This window comes from Euleptes europaea, chromosome 1, assembly GCF_029931775.1.
Source record: "Euleptes europaea isolate rEulEur1 chromosome 1, rEulEur1.hap1, whole genome shotgun sequence".
NCBI classification, from domain to species: domain Eukaryota; kingdom Metazoa; phylum Chordata; class Lepidosauria; order Squamata; family Sphaerodactylidae; genus Euleptes; species Euleptes europaea.
The window spans coordinates 166,510,034-166,528,301 of NC_079312.1; the positions used below are offsets into that span (position 1 = coordinate 166,510,034).

Below are 18,268 nucleotides of genomic sequence, written 5' to 3' on the forward strand. Positions count from 1 at the left end.
TTTGAAAGCGTCAATAAGCATGTGGACAGGAATGAGCCTGTGGATATTGTGTGTTTGGATTTCCAAAAAGCTTTTGACAAAGTCCCCCACCAAAGACTGCTAAGCAAACTTCATAGTCATGGGATAAGAGGACAAGTCGTCTTATGGATTGAGAGCTGGCTGAAAAATAGGAAGCAGAGAGTAGGAATCAATGGTCAGTTCTCACAATGGCGGGATGTGAGCAGTGGGGTGCCTTAGGGATCTGTGTTGGGACCGGTGCTTTTTAGCCTGTTCATCAATGACCTGGAATTGGGGTTAAACAGTGAAGTAGCCAAGTTTGCAGATGACACCAAATTATTTAGGGTGGTTAAAACAAAATCGGACTGTGAAGAGCTCCAGAAGGATCTCTGCATACTGGAAGAATGGGCATTAAAATGGCAAATGAGATTCAATGTGAGCAAGTGTAAAGTGATGCATATTGGGGCAAAAAATCCCAACTTCACATATACACTGATGGGATCTGTGCTGGCAGCGACAGACCAAGAAAAGGATCTTGGGGTGGTAGTGGATAGCTCAATGAAGATGTCAACCCAGTGTGTGGCTGCTGTAAAAAAGGCAAAATCCATGCTGGCCATAATTAGACAAGGAATAGAGAATAAAACTGCTGATATCATACTGCCCTTGGTAAAATCTATGTTAACACCACGCTTGGAATACTGTGTACAGTTCTGGTCACCACACCTAAAAAAGGATATTACAGAGCTTGAGAAGGTGCAGAAAAGAGCAAACAAAATGATTAGGGGACTACAGCAACTGTCCTATGGGGAGCGGTTAAGACGCTTAGGGCTGTTTAGCTTGGAAAGAAGGCGGATGAGGGGAGACATGATAGAGGTCTATAAAATTATGCATGGTTTGGAGAGAGTGGACAGGGAGAAGTTTTTTCCCCTCTCCCATAATACTAGAACACGGGGTCATCTTCTAAAGCTGGAGGGAGTTTCAAAACAGATTAAAGGAAGTATTTTTTCACACAACGCATAGTTAAATTGTGGAACTCCCTACCTCAGGATGTGGTGATGGCTGCCAACTTGGAGGGCTTTAAGAGGGGCGTGGACATATTCATGGAGGAGAGGGGTATTCATGGCTATTAGTTAGAATGGATACTAGTCATGCTGCATACCTATTCTCTCTAGTATCAGATGAGCATGCCTATTATATTGGGTGCGGTGGAACACAGGCAGGATGGTGCTGCTGCAGTCGTCTTGTTTGTGGCTTCCTGGAGGCATCTGGTTGGCCACTGTGTGAACAGACTGCTGGACTTGATGGGCCTTGGTCTGATCCAGCAGGGCCTTTCTTATGTTCTTATGTTAAGAGTGGCGGACTCTAATCTGAAGACGTGAGTTTGATTCCCCACTCCTCATGAGGGCCGAACTCTAATCTGGTGAACCAGATGGGTTTCCCCACTCCCACACATGAAGCCAGCTGGGTGACCCTGGGCTAGTCACAGTTCTCTTCGAACTCTCTCTGCCTCACCTACCTCACAGGGTGTCTGTTGTGGGGAGGGGAAGGGAAGGAGATTGTAAGCCTGTTTGAGGCTCCTTAAAAGGTAGAGAAAATCAGCACATAAAAACCAACTCTTCTTCTTCTTATCTGGGCACTCAAAGCAGAGGTCAGAACAAACAACACACAGTTGTGTTTATCAGCATCCACTTTTCCAAAAAGCGGGCGTAAATGCAACCCAGATGCCGCCTGCTCCACTGGGCACGGAACCCACGCCATGCCTTCATCCAGGGGCGGCAGCTGCATCGGCTTCTACCTCTGGCAACAGATGTTGCCACAAATAACCGCTCCACACCACAGGCGCGAGTAGTCTCACTGCAGCTGGACTGACATGTTCGGAACAAACGAAGACATGAAGGAACGTTTGGGTTTCCATCACTTTATTTTGCAAAAATAGAAAAGTCCCCTCTCTTTTGTGGCACAGCTGGGAGTGCAGGGGGTCAGGAGAGATTCCTCGAAAATACCATGGAAAGCTGTTCTGTAAACATCACAGAAAGGCTTCGCCCTCTCTTCTGTCCGCCCCCCCCCCCCCACCCAGCAAACAGACTCTATTTTAAGGCCTGGGGTAATCTTTTTTTTTTTTAATTGGCAGCTTAAGACAACCAGGGACGATCAGCACAGCTCCTATTCCTTGGGGGTAACGTTACCCCTCATCACCAGCTCTGGAGGAGGGCGGGGGGGGGGGAAATCAAAGACAAATAAATAAAACCCGCTGAAAGCGTTGTCCCATTCTTGACCAGCAGGGGGCAGCAACACCTTCAGTCCTCAGTTCCCCCAGTGGCAGCAGAGGCTCAAACCCTGGATGAGCCCCACCCCACACTTGCTATGGTGAAGGGTCTGGCTGGCTGGCTGCCTTTTGCCCCCGATTTGAGCAAGAGGTGGGGTGGGGGGTAAGGTCGGAGAGATGTAATTAGCAGCCGCTTCGTGGCGAAACATCAGCAAAAGGGTCTGTTGTAGTGTCAGGGACTGAGGCAGAGAGCGGGGTGAAACTTACTCTTGGCAAGGGGATAAGAAAGCATTGGCTATGCCTTTATTTGATCCATTAGTGCTGTGGTGGTGGTGGGCGGAACTGATTCCAGTCTCCTCTAGGCCTGCAGGGGAAGGGGAGAAAAGGGGGGGTTAAGTTGCCTACAGCACAGGTAATCTACCCCCTCCTCTTTATCAAAGTGCTGGGGAAACAGAGTTCAAAGCGGGTTAAGACAAGCGGCACCCCCCTCCCCGCAAACACCCCCACCCACCCCCTTCAGTCTTTTTGTGCAGGGCAGCTGGCTTCAGGCTGGGAGGGCAGTGAGAAGAGGCCCTGAGAGAGGAAATGGGTTCCAGTCCGCGGCTCCGCTCCCCTTATCTCCACCCGTTCCTTGATATCTTTGGTATCTAGTGTCCTTTGGGGTCCACTTCGCAGAGTACTTAGCACCGGGGATGGGTGTCGAAAGCATCCCAAGCGAGAACCGACACAGGCTCCCCCCCACACCTATGCTCCCCTTCCCCCATCTTGGGACCGGGGAGGTCATGGGGGGGAACTGCGACCCCCACCCCTTCCCACTATGGGATTGATCTCTGCCCCGACAACAAAACATTAGCACTTTATACAGCTAACAAAAAACACTCACAAAAAGCCCCGTTTCCCCCCTCCTGTACTCACCCCCTCAAAAAAAAAATACACATCCCGCCATTAGAATCGACAAAAATGGTTATTAGCCCACCCCTCCCACCCCCCAGAAGAGTTCTGATAGGGCATAGGGATGTGTTGAAGTCCTGGCTTTGCTCTCCCCAAACCCCCAAAGTCATTGGTCCAAGATAATCTTCGTGTGCGCGGGGGAGCTGGGGAGGAATGCCATCCCTCTGTCTTCAGAGACCTGAATAAATAGCGTCCCGGATGCCTGGGTTCTTGGCTTGGGAGGATGCAGGGTACATTGATCCTCAGTCAGGATGGCGGAGCGGCGAGGGACGGAGGACCGCCGCCTAGAGGCCTACGCACTGTCAAGTCTCTCTGTCGGCTCTCGAGGTGCCCGTTTTCTCACCGGCACCAAAATTGCACATTTGGAGATCCTCCCGTTTTGAAAGGGAGGTTCTCTGAGTCCAAGCCCCTTGGGGGCTCCCACGTCCTGAATATTTGGCTTGAGGGCACCCGACTCGACAGGACAGGCAACCTGGGACTTTGGCAAAGCTTGGGGGTTGGGAGCGAAGGCTTCCGAGTATGCGTCCCAGACCCTGTAGGAAAAAAGGTTAAGGCAAGAGACATCTGCCCCCAAGTCACCCATCATAGCAGAGGAAAGGGGTGCGCGTGCCTCCTAGTTGGTCTCGAGCACTGCCGTTATCCCAGTCTCTGGTGCACGGCCAAGAGCGGGGAAGGCAAGCGTACAGTCCCGGAGGAAATGAGCGAAGGGAAGGACCGAGGAGATACACGGAAAAGGACTTTCTCCCCGCCTTTCCTAGCCTAGATCCCAGATCTCATGTGATGCTAGGGAGCCTCCTCCTGGCTCTTGGGGTCGGCCGGGCTCTCCTCGGAGCTGGGGGGTTCTGCCGCCGGTGGAGGCTGAGATAACTCCTCTTCGAACATCTCGGGATTTTCCAGCATTTCTCGAATGAGGGGCGGCATAGGGCCCGGGATCTCCATCTTTAGGGTGATGGCTCGTTCTGCACCTATAGTGGGGGGGGGGGGAAGGAGGAGGAGACAAGCGTGAGAAACCTGGGAGCTTCCCCCAAGTAGAGATGTGAGAGTGACCATCTCCTTCCCATAAACAATGTTGCCCAATGCTCAACTTCTGCTTTGGCCGGTGCGTGACAGGAGCCACCATGTTCTAGTTGAGAGAATGAGTGACCTGCAGATGAAATCGGGCCCTCAAAGACGGCTTCCGCACAAAGGATTTGCTCTGCCCTGGCTCTTAAACTGAAGTGGGAGGTTTGGGAGCATTTACACATCATCCTCCACTTGTGCTCCTTCTCTTGCATTCTAGAGGGATTCTAGAGGTTTCTAGAGGATTCTAGAGATTGGACCTCAAACCTGCTTTGTTTTGATCTTCCGGAAAGATCAGAGTCAAAGCAGGTGTGACCCTATGTGCATGGGAAGATGTAAATTTCCTCATCTCCCTGTCCACATCTGGCTCCCTTTCCCCTTGACACTTCCCCCTGCCCACCAGAGGCAGGCTTTTTGCCATTTTTTCTAAAAATCAATGGTAGATACATATGGCCCTGACTGACCTGGATTGGCCAGGCTAGCCTGATCACGACAGATCTCGGAAGCTAAGCAGGGTCATCCCTGGTTTGAATGGGAGACCACCAAGGAAGTCCAGGGTTGCTACACACAGGCAGGTAATGGTAAACACCCATGTTCATCTCTTGCCTTGAAAACACCATGAGGGGTCGCCATAAGTTGGCTGCAATTTGACACGTATACATGAAGCTGTATAGAGAGCCAGTGTGGTGTACTGGTTAAGAGCGGTGGTTTGGAGCAGTGGACTCTGGAGAACCGGGTTTGAATCCCCACTCCTCCACATGAGTGGCGGACTGTAATCTGGTGAACCGGGTTGGTTTTCCCACTCCTAAACATGAAGCCAGCTGGGTGACCTTGGGCTAGCCACAGCTCTCTTAGAGCTCTCTCAGACCCATCTACCTCACAGGGTGTCTGTTGTGGGGAGGGGAAGCGAAGGTGATTGTAAGCCGGTTTAAGGAATGGGCATATAAAAAACAACTCTTCTTTTTTTTTCCTTCTTCTAATAAATCAGACTATTGGTCCATCAAGGTTAGTATTGTTTACTCAGACTAGCAGTGGCTTTCCAGGGTCAGATGTCTTTCGCATCACCTGATCTTTTCAACTTGGGATGCCAGGGATTGATTCTGGGACCTTCCACATGCCAAACAGATGCTCTACCACTGAGTCAATATATCACTATAACACTGTATTGCTACAATGCTATATCACTACAACACTAGCAATGTATCTACTACGCTTTTTTTAAGCCAGCAAAAACCCATTCAGCGTAGCAAGGGGTGGATGGTTAGGCATGACAGGCATGAGGGGAAAGGGATGAAAGACTGAAGCATTGTACATTGTGGATGCTCCTCTGGAGCTGCTAATGCCTCTGCATTTGCAGTAGCGATAACTGTACAATGGAGAATCGTTCCCTCATGTGGAAGCAGCCAAAGAGATGTTTTGCATCCCGGATGGGAGCCAGCAAAGTGTCGGGAAGCGGAGGAACCAGAGGCGCCTGGGATCATTTAGCCCTGTACTGTTAGGAAGCGGGTTGGTGTCAAATCAAAGAGCACAGCATTTCCTGCTGTTACACAAGGTAACAAATCAGGATGATGACGATCCTATATGTGCCAGAGTGCGGGCTCGGCCAGGCGATTCATGCAACGATTTGTACTCACCTTTGGTGCTGATGCCCCGCAGGTCAGTGATCTTCATCAGCATACGGGGGAACATGTAAGGCTTGTTGGGTCGACGTCGGCGAGCGTAGATCTTCAGTGCTTCCAGCAACGGCTCCTGCAGCTTGTCCACTTTCTCCGGCTCCTCCAGGTCCATCCGATCTGGGGACAAGGGACCAAGGCATGGGAGTTGGGGGCTAGACATACTGCTGCGAAAATTATATATATATATAATTTTTATGTTTGTATTGTATGGTTTTTTTGTTTTACTTTTTATGTATGCTATTCTTGTTTGTAGAATAGTCCAATTCACTTGAAATTTAGCACTTATTTAAAGGACAGGCACCAGCAGCTCTGTTGCAATTTTGGTGCCAATCGCTTTAAAAACAGCCGCTCCAGTCCCCCAGAAATATTCCCCGTAGGGAATAATGGAGTGGAAAAATATTGAAATCTTGGGGTGGGGGGAGCGGATCCGAATACAAACTGGTATTTGGAAACTGGGAAACTGGGAATACCGATATTTTTTGGTTCCCGGATATCTGGAGCTGCAAAACTCAACTTTTAAAAGCTGCACATCCCTAGTTACTGGGGCTTGGCTTGGCATGCCCCTGGCCACCAGCCGCCCTCTACGATAGCAGCCTGCCAGGAAAATTCCTTGTAAATTAAATAGCCAGTCTGTTCCTGCTGTCGGGATATATGAGCTTGGCTCTAATTTCAAAATCAACCTCTGCATACACCCCAGCAAGGGAATAGCAGTTTGCCCTCCCACATCTACTACCCTGACAATAGAAAACTTTTCCTTTCTTCCAAGTGTTTCCTGAAGTTGTGCTCAGTTTCTATGAATGGGCTCTTGCTTGTTTCTACGCTGTTCTCGCTTTTAAACTTTGTCCTGATTGGAACTGTATGCGGTTTCATCCCGTTCTACTGACATCGCCTCGAGGAGTCTCATAAGCTTTAGAATCAAATGTGTTTTTAAAAACGCTATGCATTGGCCATTATGCAAGCAAGCCCGGAGCATGCTAGGCCCGAAGTAGGGCAGACATCAAAACCCGCTTCCTGCCGTGGCAGCGTTCTGTTTTCATTCCCTACCTATCCAATTAGTTTTTTTAAAAAAACCAAACACAAATCTCACTGTACAAGAGGGGGTTCACACACACAGCCAAACAAAATGAAGCTAGGTTAACTGCCAATGTGCACTTATGGTATAAACAGAATATGTGATTATGGCCATCTTCTGGGCATGTAGTGGGGGTCACTGGGGGTGTTGGTGTGAGGTAGTTGTGATTTTCCTGCATTGTGCAGGGGGTTGGACTAGATGACCCTGGTGGTCCCTTCCAACTCTATGATTCTATGTCAGCATTTTAGTATGCTTTTTTTATTCTAAAGGTGGAAGTATGCACTAAGATACTTCCGCAAATCTTATTTGGCACAGGAATCTGGAAAAGTGGGCCTGGGTGGGCCTTTACTTTAAGATTAAGAGTTTCCTTTCCCAGTACCAGACAGCCAAAGAAGTCCTTTGCATTGGCGGAGGGTGGATACCTACAAAAGTACCTGGATGAAACCTGTGGATACTAAGTTGGAATACTTGGGTCTCTCTCTTGCTGTAATTCAAGGTAAAGGTCATCATGAGGCGCAGAGAGAGGGGAAAAAGAGGCGATTTCAATTTGATAAAATTAGTACCAAACTTCGTGCTCGGCGCATTTGTTCTACTCTGGCTCTTGGAATATCCCCTCCTGTTCACCTTCTACTATATCTAAAACACCTTATTGTCCCGAGCAGCCGCTGTGTATTCATGTTGGGCAGATTGAATGAACGCTCTACATACAGCAGAACTCAATGGAAGCTATAAAGGTAAAGGTCCCCTGTGCAAGCACCGGGTCATTCCTGACCCATGGGGTGACGTTATATCCTGACGTTTCCTAGGCAGACTTTGTTTACAGGGTGGTTTGCCAGTGCCTCCCCCAGTCATCTTCCCTTTACCCCCAGCAAGCTGGGTCCTCATTTTACCAACCTCGGAAGGATGGAAGGCGGAGTCAACCTTGAGCCGGCTACCTGAAACCGACTCTCGTCGGGATCAAACTCAGGTCATGAGCAGAGCTTGGACTGCAGTAGTGCAGCTTACCACTCTGCACCACGGGGTTCCAATGGATCCTATCCTGCAGCTGTTCTGATTGAGACTACTGACCATGTGCTATTATTTTGTACGCACTGGCCCTCATTTAGAGGATTGTGGATTAACCCTATTCTGAGAAAGTATCAACTTGCTCCTGAACCAAATGCAATCTCCTTTCTGCTAACTGATATTTGCCAGGAAATGACGAGATTGGTATCTAAATTTTTGTCTGCAGTTTTGTCTCACACTCAGAACTAAATCATAATGCTAGCTTTACTATTATGTTTTATGTTCATGTTTTATATGTTTTTAGTATGGTTTATTAACACTGTGCAACTAATTTTAATGCTATTGCACGGCTCAAGATCTCAGGTCAAGGGAGCTTTGTTAATAAAAGTAAAGGCCACCAAAAGCTACTTTGAAGCAACATGTTTGAGAAGACTTCTGGGAGGCATTCGGGCCTGGGTTTAGGCAATTCTGAAGTGGAAAGGGCCCTGCGAACTTGGTTTGAAGCATTTCCAGTCAATCAGAAAAGCCATATAGAACACATAGGGATGGAGCTTGTTTCCCAGGTATACCAGGACAGTCAAGGATTCAGGGTCATCATCAGCACCTCAGGTCACATGAACACATAAAGTAGTCATACACTGAATCTGACCCTTACAACATAAGAAAAGCCATGCTGGCTCAGACCAAGGCCCATCAGGTCCAGCAGTCTGTTCACACAGTGGCCAACCAGGGGCCTCTAGGAAGCCCCAAAACAAGACGACTGCAGCAGCAACATCTTGCCTGTGTTCCACAGCACCCAATATAATAGGCATGCTCCTCTGACCCTGGAGAGAATAGGTCCATCAAAGTCAGTATTGTCTACTCATACTGGCAGCAGCTCTCCAGGGTCTCAGGCAGTAGCCTTTCACATCACCTACTGCCTGGTCTTTTCAACAGAAGATGCCAGAGATTGAACCTTGGACCCTCTGCATGCTAAGCAGATGCTCTACCACTGAACCACGGCCCTTCCCCAGTTTTAGAAGGCAAGAGGGAGACAGTTCAGGAGACACCTGAGTATCAGTGTGATGTGCTCCCCCCTCATCATATCTACAAGCTGCTATGTGTGTGATGGGGGGTGGCAACAATTGATTCCTATATGCACTGCAAGTGGGGGCTGTAACATCAAGCACACAACCCCCTAGCAAAGCTACGCAACTGTATCTAAATGGGTGTGGTTTTTCTAATGGCAGGTTTGGGTTGCAGAATTTGGGAATTGCCCCTTCATCTGGAAGAGGGGGGGTAGGCTCTTTATGAGTGTGGTTTTTCTAATGGCAGGTTTGGGTTGCAGAATTTGGGAATTGCCCCTTCACCTGGAAGAGGGGGGCTGGCTCTTTAAACAGATCCCCGCTGCCAAGGCTGGCAGCGCGGATCAATTTGAAGACCCACCTGCCTGCCTTCCTGGGAGCCCCGAGAAGGCGGGCGGGAGGGTCTTTAAACTGATCCGAGCTGCCAGCTTTATTCGGTCGAATTTATTAGGGAACACGGAATTTCATGCCGAATTCCACGGATCCGAATAGGGGGAGTAGGGCTGTCAATTCGGTTCGGCTCGAACTGAAAATCAGCTGAATTTCCCCTGATTCGGTGGTTTTTAGTTCGGGAGGAACCGAACTCAAAACTGACGGGCAACCGGGGGGGCCGAATTCAGCGAGTTCGGGAGTTCGCGAATAAATTCGGCAAATTCGGCCGTCAGTAAGCAGCATAACCGTCAGTAAGCAGCATTCTCCTCCCCTGGCCAATCGGTGGGCAAGCTGGGTCTTCTTCTGGCCAATCAGTCAGGATTGAGTACTGGAGGAATCAGCTGATGTGCGGCCCGGCCAGGGAGAGAGAGCGAAATCCTCGTGTGTGTGTGTGGGGGGGTGCTTGTGCACATTCGCTCCTTTCTGTGGCTGCAGGGGGCGTATTTTTTGGGGTACAGACACAAAACTTTCACTGGAGCTTCAGATGAAGCTTCTTAAGGTACCCCCCAAGTTTTGTAAACATTGGGTCAGGGGGTCCCGAGATATGGGCTCCCCCCCTTTTTCTTTCCATGGCTGCAGGGGGCGCATTTTTGGGGGTACAGATCCCAAACTTTGAGTGGAGTTTCAGACCAGTGTTCTTAAGATACCCCCCAAGTTTTGTAAACATTGGGTCAGGGGGTCTCGAGATATGGGCTCTCCCCCTTTTCCCTCCCCCCTTTTTCCATTTATGTGGCTGCAGGGGGCGCTTTTTTGGGGATATAGCCCCCAAACGTTTAGCATAGCTTCAGTCAATTATTCTTAAGATACTACCCAAGTTTTGTAAAGATGGGTTCAGTGGGGGCAGAAATATCGCCTCCCCCCCTTTTCTCTTTCCATGGCTGCAGGGGGCGCATTTTTGGGGGTGCAGATCCCAAACTTTGAGCGGAGTTTCAGACCAGTGTTCTTAAGATACCCCCCAAGTTTTGTGAACATTGGGTCAGGGGGTCCCGAGATATGGGCTTTCCCCTTTCCCCTTTTCCCTATTGGGATGAATGGATCAGCCGATCCTGTGCATCTCCAGAGCAAAACGTTCCGTGCCTAATTGGAATCATCTTGGATTACAAGTCCTCTTCAGCCCCTCTTGATGGAACAGAAGACAGCCACAGTAAGACCCCTTTGGGGGCTTTAATCTATAATTTTTCTCCTGTGTATGTGTGTGTGTGTGGGGGAAAGCAGAGTCTGTGTGTGTGTGGGGAGGGAGCAGTTTCTGTGGGTGGGGGGGAAGCCAAACGGGGATTTCGTCGGTTCTGCCTGGGGTGTGTGTTCCCCCTCGAGTCTCTCGCTCCCTGGTTTGAGGAAGGAGGTTTCAGTTGTGTGTTGCAAAGGTGTTGTTTAACAAGGTTGTGTTGTTTTGCAGTTGTTTTGCAGTTGGTTTGCAAACGTCTCAGCTGTTGTTGGGGCTGGGAGCTTTGTGCGTGGGCGGCAAGCTCTGCTGAGAGATGCACATTAAGGGTGGGGGGGACCCCTTTCAGGGCCCATATCTCAGCACCCCCTGACCCAATCTTTACAAAACTTGGGGAGTCTTTCAATAAACGTCCTTTGAAGCTCTGCCGAAAGTTTGGGACCTCTAACCCCAAAAATGCCCCCCCAGAGCCGCGGAAAGGAGCGATCGTGTTTTTAATGGCTTTATTCGGCCGAATTTTTCCCCGAACTTTGAATTCCCGCCGAATTGAACGGATCCGAAGTGGGGGAGTTCGGACTTCGGCACGTACCGAACCCACAAGGGCCAAATTCGGCCGAATCCGAACTGTACCGAATTTTTTTTTTTTGACAGCCCTAAGGGGGAGTTTGGACTTCGGCATTTCCCGAATAAAAACGGGCTGAATTTTGCCGAATCCGAATTTTACCGACTTTTTCCCCCAACAGTCCTATGGAGAACCCACTCTTTGATTCCCCACTCCTCCACATGAGCGGCGGAGGATAATCTGGTGAACTGGATTTGTTTTCCCACGCCTACACATGAAGCCAGCTGGGTGACCTTGGGCTAGTCACAGTTCTGTTAAGAGCTCTGTAAGCCCCACCTACCTCACAGGGTGTCTGTTGTGGGGAGGGGGAGGGAAGGTGATTGTAAGCCGGTGGTAAGCCCTCCTTCCCTGGAGGTTTTTAAAGAAGAGGATAGATGGCCATCTAGGAGCCCCGTGGCGCAGAGTGGTAAGCTGCAGTACTGCAGTCCAGGCTCTGGTCAAAACCTGAGTTCAATCCTGATGGAAGTTGGTTTCAGGTAGCCGGCTCAAGGCTGAGTCAGCCTTCCATCCTTCCGAGGCCGGTCAAATGAGTACCCAGCTTGCTGGGGGTAAAGGGGAGATGACTGGGGAAGGCACTGGCAAACCACCCCGTAAACAAAGTCTGCCTAGCAAACGTCGGGATATGACATCACCCCAAGGGTCAGGAATGACCCGGTGCTTGCACAAGGGGACCTTTACCTTTTTACCTTAGATGGCCATCCGTCATCAATGCTGATTCTATGACCTTAGGCAGATCATGAGAGGAAGGGTACCTTGGCCATCTTCTGGGCATGGGTGTGTGTGTATGTGGGGGGTAGTTTGGAATTTTCTGCATTGTGCAGGGGGTTGGACTAGATGACCCTGGTGGTCCCTTCCAACTCTATGATTCTATGATTCTACCTTAAGTGGTAGAGAAAGTCAGCATATAAAAACCACCTCTTCTTCTTCTTCTAATGGTAATGACTTAGAGCATCCTGCAGTTTCAAAAGTCATCCTCCTACCCTTTTTCACTGCAGGTGGAAGAAAATACCGACCCGGCCAAAACTCCCGCCTGCTCCTTGGAGTGATGAAACAGGAGACACATTTGGAACACTCTCGTCAGTGAGAACTGGGAGAATTATCCTTGCAAGGGCCTAGTCCTTCGTGCCCGCCCACAGGGGAAAGCAAACGCCCGCTAGAGCTGCCAGAGGGGTGGTTACCTCCACAGATAAGGCAGATGGCGCTCAGCAAGCCAGTCTCCGTGTCGTCCATTTCAAGAGGCAGCAACTGCCCGGCGAAGGCAAAGACCAAGTCGGTGAGGGGCCCAAATCCGGCGTTATGCATCTGGGTGCGGTTTAGGGTCAGCCCATCCGAGAAAGTCATAGTGTCCTGCTCTGGGGTGTAGCGGGTACAGATACGGAGCATCTGTGAGAGGCACAGAAAAGGGAGTCATGGAGGAAGGGTTATGTTATTATTCCATACCCTTTTGTTTGTATTATATTCTGTTTTCTGTATTTTCAATATCTTTTGCTTTGTTTCTGTCATTAAATAAATGTAATCAAGGAAAGGGTCAAGGCAAAGATAGCAATTACCAGTCACCCAGCCAAATTATGTCCCACAAGCTCCCCCAGGCTACTAAAAAGAATCATTACACAAGCAGAAGATTATTTTATGGAGTATAATAGGCCCGCCTTCCCTTCCATCCTTCGCAACACTCAGAGATTTCTGGCCTTGCTGGTGGGGATACTGAAACAGACAATCGGTATCCTTTAAAGGAAAAGGGCCCATGGCTCAGTGGCAGAGCCTCTGCTTGGCATGCATAAGGTCCCAGGTTCAATCCCCGGCATCTCCAGTTAAAGGGAGTAGGAAAGGAGGTCATGTGAAAGACCTCTGCCTGAGATCCCGGAGAGCCACTGCCAGTCTAAGTAGACAATACTGACCCTGATGGAGGTCGGATTCAGCTTCGTGTGTGTTCATATATAAAAACAGGAATCCCAAGAGGAAGGTGGAACAAAGCAATGCCAAGCGCGCAAAACTAGTTTTTAGAAGGCTGAGTATGATCCCTGCTCATCTATAAATTATCTAGCTAGCAAACGTCTGCCGCTGTGCAACCAAATATCCTCACAGGTTAGCCAGAGATAAGAACAGCAAAAGATTCAGCACAGTAAAAAATATCCAGCTAAGCCATGGACGTGGGGCCCACGCAGGCAAGACACTGAGACTGCATTTATTATGTTTATTTCCCACTTCCATCCAAGGCACTCAAGGTAATGTCACATACATGAACACGTACATACATACATGAAGCTGCCTTATACTGAATCAGACCCTTGGTCCATCAAAGTCGGTATTGTCTACTCGGACTGGCAGCAGCTCTCCGAGGTCTCCAGCAGAGGCCTTTCACATCACCTACTACCAGATCCTTTTAATGGGAGATGCCGAAGATTGAACCTGGGATCTTCTGCATGCCAAGCAGAGGCTCTTCCACTGAGCTACGACCCTTCCCCGAGGTCCAAAGAGTTCCCAGAAGGTCTGCCACCCAGCACTGTCTACATGAAGCTGCCTTATCCTGAATCAGACCCTCAGTCCATCAAAGTCAGTATTGTCTACTCAGACCAGCAGGGGTTCTCCAGGGTCTCAGGCAGAGGTCTTTCACATCACCTACTTGCCTAGTCCCTTTAACTGGAGGTGCCGGGGATTGAACCTGGGACCTTCTGCACGCCAAGCAGATGCTCTACCACTGAGCCACAGCCCCTCCCTTTTCTAGATGCAAACATGTTCAGCGTCATCATGTACCTCTGGGACCCACCTGAAATAGGCACGTGGCTGAAACCGCAGGAACCTTCCTTTACCCACCCTCCCTCCTCTCAATTCCCACCGATGGCTGCGGTTCATCTCCTCACCAGGATGTCTAGGCAGGCTGCCTTGAGCAAGGTGATCTGGTCGGCGATGCTGAGGGTGGTGAAGCCCGGCAGACGCTTGGCAAACTCCACAATTTTGATGATGCATTTGGTGGCCAGCTCGCTGAACTTGTCCCATAGCCCTAGGTCCAGTTGAACCCTGTGGTCTGCGCTGGAATTCTGGAGGAGAGGATAAAAGATCTGGCATTAGATGACACGCCGAAAGTTACAAGCAAGTTACGCCTAAATGCTCATTTGCATACTGGCGCTCTTTTTGCACAGGAGCTGGAAAATTCAGTATGATGCAGGATCCGCCTTTCAGCTCCCTTTAAATTGCCACAATTTTTTTCAGGAGGAAACACCCCCCCAAAAAATTGGTATTTTTAAGGGGGCGGGTTCTGGTTCCGCTTTGCCGAACACACCCCCAATGGCGAACCGTCAGAAAATGGAGAGCACCGGCTGTCCTTACCGTGGTGTATTTGCCCAGCTGGCAGAGCGAGGGGAAGGTTTCCTGATGCGCCTTGCTAACCTTCTGGATCAGCTCTTCCAATTCTGGCGTCATCTCATAGCTCTCCACCACCACCTCCTCTTTCACGTCCTTCTTCTTCTTGTTGCGGTCGTTCCTCACGGCTGAAAGGAGACAGACGGCACTACTTTCTGTGCTCGCCACGTTTGTTCATCTGTTTTTCGGAATACCACCACCACGTGCTCTGCCCGCTTATACTTATTATTTGACAACTCCTCGTCTTTCTAGAGCCTTCTGTTTAGCTAGACTGAATGCAAACCCTTCTACGGTTATGCAAGGCAGAATTTTGAATATACCATACCCAGAAAGAACCTGTCCTTGCTCTTCCGGCTCTATTGATTCATTAGCTCATGCCCTTTTAGAATGCCGCTTTTATGAGGAACATAGATAACATTATATCCTTCCCCTTTTAACATATAAATCTAATGCCTCTGTGTCTGATTTAATGCCTTTTTTATTAAGTGACAGGGATCCCAAGGCTACACTGTCAGTGGCAAGATTTATTTCAGTCCTTACATCCCTCAAACATTAGATTTAAAATTATGCTGCTCAAGATCAATGAATCAAGGAGCATCTCAGGGATAAAGGAGAAGAGACAGAGGGTGGGTGGGGGGGAAGGTGAGAGGACACGCCAGGGCCCTGAGCCAGACCGGCTACAATCTCCCCAGTCCTTATGATCTTACAGCTCAGGTTTGCCTCTGCTGAAGAGAGCACTAAGAGAGGTTTCTGCTAAGTCATTCTCAGACCACACAGTGGGTGCTGACTCCCTTCCTTTTTTTAAATATATATATATATATATATTATTGATTTTTTGATAAATGATACAAAACTAAAGAGAAAAAAAAGAAAAACATTTTTTACATGTATGTAAATAAAAATAATAACATTCAAAAAAGAAAAACATCCAAATAAACAATACAAAGAAATACTTATTGCGCACAATTATATCCTAAACTAATACAATTATGTTTACTGTCTATTCAGAAAGCTATCGTGCGGTGTACCCATCACCCACCCAAGTGCCCTTCACCATAGGACTTCCGGCGAGATAGTGTGGCAGAACATTAAAACATCCTGTTAATCTATTACATAATTAGGTGCTGGCTCCCTTCCGAGGTTTGGCAGACACGGCACTGCCTAGACCCCGTGTTGTGTAATTGGTTACAGAGGCAAATTTGGGCATGGGGGAGACCCACGTTCAAGTCCCCTTTCTGCCATAGGAGACAGCTGGGTGACCTTGGCACAACCTAACTTTCCTTACAGGGTTGTTGTGAAGATAAAATGGATGGGGGGAGAATGATGTCGTAAGCCTAGTCTACGGAGAGAAGAGAGGGGTATAAATATATGCCAATAAATCAATAAATACAGCCGGTCGGCCCCCTTGTATACCAAATAATTAACAAACCGCTTGCCGGCCCTCTGGTTTTTCTCCTCCCGTCTAGCCTCCTAAGCTGCTTGTCTTTACTGCTGATGCTCCTGGGTCAACTACCTTATCGTAATGTCATTACGATAATGCAGCAGTCAGAACTGGGCTGCCGGCAGCTGCCCCAAACAGTACATGCCTGGAATAACCTCTGGGGGGCAGCAGAGAGAAGGGTGGCGAATTGGATGCTCTCAACAGGCCAGTCCCGGATGAGTTTTACCCTAACCGCACTGCCTGGCCCTAAATGGGTATCTGGGGTAGCTCCACAGAGGGAATATCGACAAGCGTGCTTTCTCCCTTGGCTGCGCTTTTACAAACATAGAATCATATAACAGAATCACAGAATTATAGAGTTGGAAGGGGCCATACAGGCCATCTAGTCCAACCCTCTGGTCAATGCAGGATCAGCCTAGAGTATCCCTGACAAGTGTTTGTCCAGCCTCTGCTTAAAGACTGCCAGTGAGGGGGAGCTCACCACCTCCCTAGGTAGCCGATTCCACTGTCGAACAACTCTTACAGTAAAAAAAAATTCCCTAATATCCAGCCGGTACCTCTCCGCCCACAATTTAAACCCATTATTGCGAGTCCTATCCTTTGCTGCCAACAGGAACAGCTCCCTGCCCTCCTCTAAGTGGCAATCTTTCAAACACTTAAAGAGAACAATCATGTACCCCCCATCAACCTCCTTCAGACTAAACATTCCCAACTCCTTCAGCCTTTCCTCGTAGGGCTTGGTCTCCAGGCCCCTGATCATCCTCGTTGCTCTCCTCTGCGCCTGCAGCCAACTATCCACCCTGCCATCCTGCTGTTTAAGAAGAAGAGGAAGAAGAAGAGGAAGAAGAAGCAGCTCGCTCATGGATCCAAAGTTGGCCATCTCGTCCAGATCGCGAGCCTCCCCCATTCCCTCGTCACTGACATCGGGGTCCTCCCGAGGTGAGTGCCAAGCTGTCACGAAAGGGCCGGGAGAGTGGCGCTCAGCCGGAGACAAACAGGAAGAAACAAGCAAGACAGCCGGATGGAGAGTAGCAGAGCTGTTGGGCTTGGACGGGGAGGGAGCGGCCAGTGTTGCTTACTCCACCCAGCAAAGACTGCTTCCCCTTTCCCACCAGGGGCTGGGGGATAACAATAACCAAGGTCACCGCTCCTCCAAACCACGAGTGCCAGCCATCCCAGCGCAGCTTCTGATCCTACCCGGCTGAGCATCACCCACCGGCAGGACTCTGGGGACTGCTTCTCACCCAGTCACCCTGGGTGTGGTGTAGTGGTTAAGGGCAGTGGTTTGGAGCAATGGACTCTGATCTGGAGAACCAGGTTTGATTCCCCACTCCTCCACATGAGCGGCGGAGGCTAATCTGGTGAACTAGATTTGTTTCCCCACAACTACACATGAAGCCAGCTGGGTGACCTTGGGCTAGTCACAGCTCTGTTAGAGCTCTCTCAGCCCCACCTACTTCACAGGGCGTCTGTGGTAGGGAGGGGATGGGAAGGTGATTGTAAGCCGGTTTGGTTCTTTCTTAAGTGGTAGAGAAAGTCGGCATATAAAAACGAACTCTTCTTCTTCATCCTGGGTTGGATTCATCCAACTGTGGAAAAAGGAGCTAGTGGGAAAGGGAGCAGGGGTTTTCCCCCGACCACCAAAAAGGCTACGCAGGGGGCCTGCCTGGATAAAAGCCACGTGGGACAGGGTCTGTAATAAGAAAGGGCATTGGGGGAGCCTAGATGAAAAAGCCGGCTGGATCCGACCCCCACAGCACTGAACTAGCAAACCAGAAAGTCTTCAATAAGCTGCAATGTGTTGTCAGGTTGTGTTCTTTGTTTATAAGGCAGGTTCTAAGCCTTGGTTGATTCCTGGCTGGAAAACAAGCTGCAGTTGGTTGAAAAGCCCCATCCTGAGAATCAAAACAAACTGTGTTTTATTGAAGAATGCATGGGTTGCAGTCTGGGGGCTGCATGGAGAAGGAAGGAGGAGGGAAAAGACAAGATCACGGACTATGGCTCATTCTCATCACCGACAATCCTGTCATTTGTTTCTGAAGTGGGGATAATGGGGCGATTACTGGGGGTTTAACCACAGCCTACCTCTGCTTTAGCTGGAGAACAGACGGAATTATCCTCTCCTAGGTATACATTCATTTCATCTTCTCCAAATGTCATA

The 18,268-nt window shown here is 49.3% G+C and overlaps 1 protein-coding gene across 2 annotated transcripts in view; it reads right to left on the reverse strand.

Annotated features, from left to right (window-relative positions):
* Nucleotides 1-3,935: 3,935 nt before the first annotated feature.
* Nucleotides 3,936-18,268, reverse strand: part of RARG (retinoic acid receptor gamma) — a 105,628-nt gene continuing 91,295 nt past the window's right edge. The window contains exons 4-8 of one of the 2 annotated variants that reach the window (XM_056859947.1): nt 14,634-14,794; nt 14,168-14,344; nt 12,485-12,689; nt 5,908-6,066; nt 3,936-4,179 (exon numbers count right to left, since the gene is read on the reverse strand). In XM_056859947.1, the coding sequence (XP_056715925.1) occupies nt 3,998-4,179; nt 5,908-6,066; nt 12,485-12,689; nt 14,168-14,344; nt 14,634-14,794 (884 nt within the window). In that variant the 3' untranslated portion in view covers nt 3,936-3,997. The remainder of the gene's footprint in view (nt 4,180-5,907; nt 6,067-12,484; nt 12,690-14,167; nt 14,345-14,633; nt 14,795-18,268) is intronic. The other variant, XM_056859948.1, reaches the window with a different exon arrangement.